Raw genomic sequence first — 9656 nt, 5'->3', positions numbered from 1 at the left:
AACCAATTATACTTTCCAAAGTTTAAAATTGGTCTTTAATTAAAAATCTGATAAATTCTTGAAACATTAAATCGGGTCCCTCGATCAAACCGGCAAACTCAGGTCAAGATCCTTCTCACGGTAGGATTCTCTACTTTCATGCTAGATATTTAAACAGGAATATTTTGAGCTTCTGGTATCGAAATTAGGCATTTCAAAATACCAAAATTCATCTACACGTTCAAAACTAACAAATTTTGATGAAGGATTAGAAGTGAGATATAAAATTGTTTGAATAACATAAATTGCAACCAAACTTGGTTGGAAACCTTCTCGCAAGCAGGATTCTATGCATTCATGCTAGATTTTCAAACAAGAATATTCTTGAGCTTCTGAATATCGAAAAATCAAGCGATTTAAAAGTCATAAATTCATCTACGCGTCCAAGACTACAACTTTGATGAAGGATTGAAAGTGAGATAAAATTATTTTAGAGAACAGAATCTAACAGCAAACGCTGGTTAGTCAAAAAGATTTCTTTGATCTGATTCAGGAAACTAACAATGTCGTCTCAAGCACCTAGGGTTCAAAATTGAGTAACAACAGTTGTTTCCATTTTTTTTTTTTTATGGAGTTAATCTCAGTATCTTATCCTAGGTCATAGGTTTGATGGGTGGAACCCAGGTTTATTTCGAGTTTTTTTCTTATTTATTTATTTTATGCTATCCTTTGACATTAAGTTATTAATCTTGAGCTTCGTGATATTTTCCCACATTCCTTTATGTGGGTTTCTCTCTATCTCATATTAATAGTTCTTAGACTTTTTTATGGTTTTTTTTATTCTTTTTCATCATTGAAATTATATTATTAGACCTTGAGCTTTATGATTTTTATTTTTATTTTCTTTCTATAGGGTTATCTTGGGTCGCAGGTTTGTCAAGTTAACCCGAGTTGACTTCGGTTTTTTTATATTCCTTTTAGTTTTACTTGGGTCTTTAATTTTTTTTATCCGATCACATTTTGCGGGTTGCTAGTTAGTCAAGTGAACCTCGGCTGATTTAATTATTTTTTTTAATGATTTAATTTAATTCTTTGACATTAGATTGTTGCTATGATCTTAGTGATTTTTTCACTTTTCTTTATATGTGGTGACCCAAGTCACGAGTTTGTTAAGTTAACTCGAGTGGACTTATATTGGTTTCTTGTCATTTTATTATTGATATAACTTCGGTCCTTTTTTAAGTTTTTTTTTTTAAATTATTTTTTATTTTGATATTATATCAAGGTTAGTGGGTATTTAGGTGAACTCAGGTTGACTCGTGTTTTTTCTTCCGACGTTTCTATTTTTGAGTTTTATTTTTTCAAGTTTTATTATTTATTTTCGCTTTCTTTTCTATTAGCATTGTCCTAAACTTTTATCCTAGATCATGGGTTAGTCAAGTTAACCTAACTTGACTTAGATTATCATCGCCTGAATGTTTTTTTCATTGTGATGTAGTGTGGGTTCACCATATTAGTAAAATAAAAGAGAAAATTGTTACTAGTTCTTTTATTTGTCATATATATATATATATATATATATTATTATACACACACACATATTCATGATTAATAAAAGTACAAAGGTTATTAGATTTAATTTAAATATTATTTATTTTAGTTATATAAATATTACATAAATTTTGATATCATTCATCCACTCTAAAAAAAAAAAAAAGCTAAAAATCTTGGAAGATATGAGAAATCCTTTTTTTTTAACAGCACAAACTCTTTTTTTTGTTGCTAGAAGTGGTAAAAGAGAGATATAGAGAGGAGAGGAGATTAATCAAAATACTTTTAACATGAAGAGAGTAATTCAAATGATTGATGTAGTGGAATGTGTAATAACTAAAAATTATGAGCATTCGACTAAATATAATATATAAATTAAATTAAAATGTTATATAACTAGATAGAATTTTGAATGTAGATATATTATGTGGATGGTTAATATATGCTTTTATAAACCAGTGAGACACGTCTAGATTTAAGAGGAGGTCTTGTTGTGTTAAATTAGCTAAAACATTAAAACTGCATCTCTCTTATCAAACTGTTGGATTTCCCGGGAATTAGAAATCAAGCTTGGATGCTTCTGTTTGGCAATTTTGTTTATTTTTTTCCTAGGTTTTTTTTGAATTTATTATTTAATTTGTTTTTTAATTTTAATTTTCTTTGTTGCTTTTGGATTTCTAGTTTTTTTTTCTAGTAGATATAGTAAATATAAGTTCTTGTAAAACATCTAAAAAAACAGACTTTATTAGTTTTATTTTCTGATAAATAAATTATAAATTTATACTTCATAGATTCTTTTTCCAAGCTTAAATTTATTCTTATAGTTCTTGCCAGCGTCAACCATGCTTCGAGTTGGCTAATTATTATTATTTTTTTATTTCATATTAAGTATAAACAGCCAGTGAAAGGGAAATTAAGAATTATGCAGAATTGAACAAAAAAATAAAAGGTCAATTTTTAAAATAGGATGCCCACTCCGGTGTGGAAACAGGAATATTAAAGGCAAATACATGTTGTTGGCAAACTTCCAAGCCTTTGAAATGTCTAATGCACGTTATGAGGCAACAAATAGAGGGGACCAATTGGAAATGGAAGAAGACCTTTGACAGGTCGTCTCGTCTGTGCTGTGTAGCAGTGACCTTTGAAAGGCATCAAAGACTTCCAAGTCGTTGGCGTTATGCAATCAATAATTCAACATTAAAAAAAAATCCGCACTTTCCAAGAAAATTAACTTTTAAGACATCAGAATCAGACTTCTGCATATTTCCTTGGAATTGAATTTTTTAAAAAAAAAATTATGGAAATATATTGGTAACGTTCTGCAGGAAATCAAACGTCAGATTTTTCGTCCTTAACATGTGGACCTTTCTTTATTGATTTTCTTAAATTTACACGTACGACTTGAGTTTGATTTTCATTACAGATAATTAATCAACTCTTAAACAATTATTTAAAAAAAAAATGTAAAAACAAAGACATTATTAATATTATGGAATCTAGTCTCTGAATTAATTTGATCATTGTAAATTTAATCAATTATTTGTGTATAAATAATAATTTTATCATAAATTAATTTATGAATGCATTTTGTATTTTCTTTTCTCATGTATTTACAATTAACGATGAAAGTGAGCCGAATTTTGAATCAGATAGCTTGAGCACCCCTAACTTCTTAATTATCAAGCATGCAATTGTTCATATTGTGAGCTTGAAAGAGTGGTGATGTTGCGGCTGAGTGGCCAAATAACATGAAAAATTAGTTCCAATTAATGCTGAATATGCAGAGTGCTGCAATAAAATCATTCTATCAGACACACTGATTATCACTACCAAAATTATTCAAACAAGTAATGCATATATATGCATCGATAGGTATTTCAGCTAGAAACCTTTGTCTTGAGGCCTATACTAACTTAACATGCTAACTAGCTTGCTTCTCATCGCCCCTTTGGGTTCATGATCTCGGAGAACACAGCACCAGACATCATTTTCTCCGACTCGTTGCTTAGAAAACTCTGTCCGTCGCTGCTGCTTGTTGTTGCCATTTCCAAAATGCGGGAATTCACAACTAGTTCACTGCCAGTGCTAAACAAATCACTGCTGTCATCGATTGAGGAGCCTTTCAGAGGAGTCTCCATGTTATCTTCTTTCTCAGTTTGAGCCACTTTGACATACTCTTCTGCACTCTCTTGCAGTTGTAATGCAAACTCAAGGCCCCAAACCACATCCGTCATCGATGGCCTTTCGATTCCATTCTCGAGCAAGCATCTCACTGCAACATCAACAAAGTTTTTCAGACAATCTGGTGAGATCTTTCCATCCAGATACGGATCAATGATTTCATTAATCGTTCCGTTGCTGTGGCTTTGTCTAGCCAACTCTGCTAGACTTGCTGGCACTGCTGATCGGTTTATTGCTGGTCTAGCACACAATACCTCGAACAACACAACCCCAAATGAGTAGACATCAGATTTTTCTGTCAATTGCTGGCGTTGACAATATTCGGGATCCAAGTACCCTATGCTACCTTTCACAACGGTGCTCACGTGGCCCTTCGATGTGCTCGTAGGGCCTGTTTTGGACAATCCGAAATCCGAAACTTTGGCCACCCATTTCTCATCCAGCAGGATATTTGTTGTCTTCACATCACGATGAATGACAGTGTGCTTGGCACCTGTGTGAAGGTAATCCAACCCACGGGCAGCACCGATGCAAATCTCTAGGCGCTGAGTCCATGAAAGTGGAGGATTATCAGTTCTGTAGAGATGATCACGAAGCGTCCCCCGAGCCATATAATCATACACCAGGATCATCTCATTATTCTCATTACAGTAACCAATTAGAGAAACCAAATGGCGGAATCTAAGCTGGGAGAGCATCTCAATCTCTGTCCTGAACTCGGTTGCACCCTGCCGTGAACTTGGATTCAATCGCTTGATCGCAGCACGATTGACTCCACCATCAAATAATCCTTTGTACACGTTACCGAAGCCACCAACACCAATAATGAATGAATCGTCGAAGTTGTTTGTAGCTGCTATGATCTCAACTAGCGAGAAACGGTAGCATAGATCAGAAGGTAGAGATGGCCTATGGGTCTTTGTTGACTTTCTTGAAGAGGAAACAAGAGGGCTTAAGTTTGAAGCTGCATCACCAGAAACCAGGTCCTTGAATTTTTGGACTCTTCTACGGAAAATCAAGAGAAATAGAACTGAGAAGACAGCAATGCCCGCAACAGCAGCACCAATAATGGCGACTGTTCTTCGACTATTCTTTGGCTTTGTTGAGGTCGCGCTAGGAGTATTACTAATAGGGCTGTCCGGATACGCGTCAGGATTTGGTCCGGCAAGATTGTCTGAATTGCTCAATTTGAAGATTTCAGCTCCATTCAACATTGCATTCACGGTTTGAGTAGACGGAATAGGGTGCAATGCAATTGATAAATTCTGTATCCCTTCGTTTCCTCCGGCATCCATCATCACGACGTAATCTTTGTATATGGGAACCCCATATCCAGCAGCCCAAGAGATTATATCTGCGTAACGCTCTGCCGTTTGATTAGCGATATATATTTTAAAGACTAGGTCGCCTTTTTGCAATATAATCGGTATAAACTGACAGAAATGAAGCCTAACAAGATAGTTGAACGTGGAGTGGACCGGAAACTCCCAAGTCATATTGTATTTCTTATTTACAGTAGAATCGGGCCCCATGGTCTTAGCAGTTCGATAGAGGACGTCAGGTGCAGCATAGCGAGTGTGGTTATTATACCGAAGTTGAATAGTGTAATTAAAATTAAAAGCGCCTGGTCGAGCATCCGTCAAGTAATCGACATCGCTTAACCAACTTCGATACATGCCAGTGTCCTCGGGCGGTGTGATCTCTGCCCCACCCACATTTACTCGGTACATGATCTCTAAAGCAGTGTCATTTTGAAGGGGAAGATAGGCCTGCTGCTCAAAACCATACATCCCTGGGTCATCTCCTGCAGTGTAATAAAGATTGGTGGGCATGGATACGATTTCAATCCCGTTGATAAAAGCATATGCATAAGCTACATGAGGGCTTGGCGTGAACGTTATGCTCAGATTTTTCTGCTCATCTACAACACTTAAGATGAATTCTCTGGCGTAACCTCGTTCACCACGAGGGTCAGTGTAATGGAAGCCACTGAAGTTGCTAAGAAAGGTATAGCGACCGGATTTGACAGAAAAAGATGCTTTAGACCTGTTGAGACCAGTGTAGGAAGCTGGATTGAAATAGAGGCGAACAAACTTAGGTCCCGTTGTATTGACACGAAACGTGTAGGTGAATTTGGAGAGAGAGACGCGAGCAGTATAATAAGGTACAGAGCTAGGGGAGGCTCCATTTGCTTTGAGATTTGTTGAGGGGCTGCCTTGATCTAGAATGGCCACTTTTGAGTTGATGTCTGCAGTCCAGTTTCTATCGATTCCAATACTATCGTCGGATGAACCACAATCGAGCGCTATGCTATCGAGGGGGACGTAAGGTGGTGGTGGATCCCCGGTTACAAGGATGGTGAGATGGAGGAACAGGAAGGAGAGGTGCAGAGGAGTGAAGAGAGATAAGTTTGTGAGAGAGAGAGATTTGCTGCTGCTGCTGCTGCTGCTACTCATTTTGTTTTTGGCCAGAGGAGGAGAGATGAAGAAATCAAGAGGAGAAGCTCCTTTTAATTATATGCTGAGAGGAGTTTAAGTCATGCTATAGTTGACTGATTCTAATTTTTATTCTTTTTTATTATTATTTCTTATGTAAAATCGTTTTCAAGTATTAGTAATTATAAAAGTCTCATGGAGTAGTATCAATGTAGCATTTGGCAAAGGGACAACATATGAAAGACCTTTGAAAGGTCTTTGATAGTACGAGTGGGGCATGAAGGAATTCCAAGTTGTTGGCTGTATTCTATCAACTTTAGAGATTTTCCGTGTCTTTAGATTTTTCCATTTGATTAGATTGAATAAAAAATCCATCAATTTCTTTTTTGATATATGTTTTTCTTTATTTTTTTTTAGGAATATATAATCTTTAAAGATGTTGCTTATATTGAAGCAATTTGGTATTCCTTTATATTAAAAGCAATCTTGGATAATTTCATGATTAAAATAATATGGTGTATAAACATTTTAGGATTATTAAAGATTTACATAATCATTAACTTTAAAATTTATATTAATTAAAAAACTAATCCAAATAATCTAAATATAATCCAATATATAATAGAACTAAAACTAAAATAAATTAATAATAAAACAAAACAAAATTGACAACTAAATATTTGAAAAAAAAATTAGTGATAAGTTTTTAACAAGGTATATTTAATAATAAAAACACCGTTCAAGACTAGTAAAACACCTAACATGATAAAATATGATTGATCATTGGTTACCACAATTTATCAATATTGTGAAATATATTTTGACAAATCTTTTTTTTTTAGGGTTGAGTAAAAAAATTGAAAATTAATTAAATTAAGAAAATAAAAAAATAATAATTAAAACAACCGAACCGTGAAAAAGAAAATCAATTAAGCCATTTAGAATAGTTAAAAAACTAATATGTTCAATTCAGTTTTAGTTTTATAAGCCTGAAAAAAAAAAAATCAAACCAAACCGAAAATAATAACTGAGCCAAACAGAAAAAAAAATCAAGCCAAACCAAAACCACACCCATTAGAAATTACCAAAAAAAAAAATAGTTTTTTATTTTTAATATAAAATAACCAAACCAAACCTGAACCCCAAACCGAACCGAAACAAATCGATTGAGTTTTGGTTTTTGTTCTAAAATAACCGAACTTAACCGAAATCGGTCAGTTTGAACTGGTTTCGGTTCGGGTTTTTTTGTAATTTGATTTAGTTATTTTTTTTTAATTTGATCTTTGAAATTATTTAGGACATTCAAATATTTTCAGCTTGAGAGAATAGGGAAGTTGATTCGAAAAATATGAAAAGGGAAGAAGAAATAATAGGGAATAGGGATGTCGCCGTTGAGTGGCCAAATAAAAAGAAAAATCGGTTCAGATCAATGTTGATTGTGCTACTGACGCCCTGGTGGTGCGGTGAATCCTCAAAACTTATGGTGGAGACTTTCTGGAGTTCATGCTGTCGTACTTCATTATCAAACAAGTAGATAGATTGCCGTTGAGGGAAAGTTCATTATGCAAAAATATGATTGGTTGAACAAAAAAAAATATAAATGCACATTATGAGGCATCAAACAGAGTGGACCAATTGGCCATGAAAGAGCTTTGAAAGGTCCTCTGTACTGTGTATTCATGATCTGGGCAACAAAAACAGTTGATATTTAGATATTTTCTTTTGCCGTGAGTTAGATATTTTCTTTTAACAAAACATTTTATATATAGATTTTTTTTCAACTTTTTGTATTTAAAAAATTCTAAGTGAAAATCAAAAAATTTATACATATATAAAATTAAATAAATTGAGAATTATGTGTGTTATTAAGTGAAAAAAAAACTATAAACGATAACTAAAAATAAAACTGAAAAATTCAAGAGAGAGAAGTATATTAAGATATTTAATTTTATAAGAAGAGATATTTATATGATTGTGTTTGCTAAATTTATTGATTAAAATAAGTTTTTTATTCAATTAAACGATAATAGAAATAAATATACACATATTAAATTGATTGAATAAAATAAAAGAAAAAAAAACTAATATGCAAGCTGCACATATTAGAAATATTATTTTAAAATAAATTTTTTTATTTTAAAAAATAAAATTCATTTATATAAAAAATTCAAAAAAATTATAGATAAATTAGAAGAACCTCCTAAAAAATTAAAACAATAATTAAAAAATAATTTTCATTTCAAAGAGGCTCTTTAAACAACATATAAAAAAAGATATTGATCTAAATATAAATAAAAAAAAAAAGAATTAATTTTTTAAAAATAAAAACTCAAAAAATAAAAACAAAAACAAAGGTCAAGCATTGCTGGACCTAGCAAGCTAGGTCAGCATGCTTGGCCCATTTTGTTAGTGCCCATGTGCACTGACTTTTTTATTTTTACAAATTGTTTATGAAAAAAACAAATAAAATGATGTGTCATTTGTGGGCTATATATTTTTCTTTCTTGCAAAAACGTTGTACATGCATGCTTTTTTGATGCATTTTTTACATAAAAAAATTTAAAGTTTAAATTAAAAAGTTTATGCATTCATGTAATCAAATAAATCAACAATTATGTGAATTAAATAATTGAAAAAAAAAATATTGATGATAACTAAAAATAAAATTAGAAAATTCAGGTATGTTAATAAATGAAATATTTACCTAGGAAATGGAGGGTGACGTCCCCTCGTACACCATAGCTGATTCCAATATCGATTTGGAGTTCATGATGGATTCTGAAATTAACAGGATTCTTAATGCTGGCTCTCGCCCTGTTGTAGATGGTGCTTTCGATCCAGAGAAACCAGTATTTGGTGGCGGCCCAGGTAATGGATACAACTCCGGTAAGGGTCCTAATTCTTAAATTTTTAGGGAGCTTGTTAATTCCCTTTCTACTACTGTCATTATTATCTATTGGAATAGAGTGGGTGTCGCATTTAATCATATCATACTCATGGTAGATTATACTTTGATTTAAACTTTAAATTACGTTACTTGTGGTTGAGAATTCAATATATAGATATAAAGAAAAGTGTTGTCATCGAGAAGAGATAATCACCCACAAACCCTTGCAGAGGATAGGGAGACAGAGGGGGCTTTGGCCACCCCTGAAGCTTAAAAAATATGTTTCTCTAATTTAAAACAATTTCCATTGCTCGATCACTAATACCAACTTACTGTAAGCTGTCATCCATGGTATGCAATTATCATGAATATTATTCGGTCTCTTATGCAGCAGAGTTGGTGCGCAGCAGTTATGCGTCGTTTACTTTTGTGATCATTCGAGCCCTTCTTTCTTGAGACCCTCAATCGCCCTCTCTCCTTGTTTTTTGTGTTCCATAATGCTTTTCTTTTCCTCCCTTTTCCATCATTATCTCTACGTTTTGAGTTTTGCTGCATCACTGTCTCTGTGTTCCATCATCTTTTCCCCTTCCTTTTTCCGCCATTATCTCTTTGAATGGGGGTGT

General features: G+C 33.2%; 1 protein-coding gene across 1 annotated transcript; it reads right to left on the bottom strand.

Annotated features, from left to right (window-relative positions):
* Positions 1-3274: 3274 nt before the first annotated feature.
* Positions 3275-6281, bottom strand: LOC118029392 (receptor-like protein kinase FERONIA). Its single transcript, XM_035033269.2, has one exon. It carries the CDS (start codon positions 6165-6167, stop codon positions 3468-3470), a length of 2700 nt encoding a protein of 899 aa, XP_034889160.1. The 5' UTR covers positions 6168-6281; the 3' UTR covers positions 3275-3467.
* Positions 6282-9656: the final 3375 nt, after the last annotated feature.

The sequence above is a fragment of the Populus alba genome, chromosome 17 (assembly GCF_005239225.2).
Source record: "Populus alba chromosome 17, ASM523922v2, whole genome shotgun sequence".
In the NCBI taxonomy this organism is placed as follows: Eukaryota; Viridiplantae; Streptophyta; class Magnoliopsida; order Malpighiales; family Salicaceae; genus Populus; species Populus alba.
This window is presented reverse-complemented; position numbering and strand designations above follow the sequence as displayed.

Coding starts and splice junctions, on each gene's coding strand:
- LOC118029392 (XM_035033269.2), bottom strand. CDS start 6,167: ATGAGTAGCAGCAGCAGCAGCAGCAGCAAATCTCTCTCTCTCACAAAC.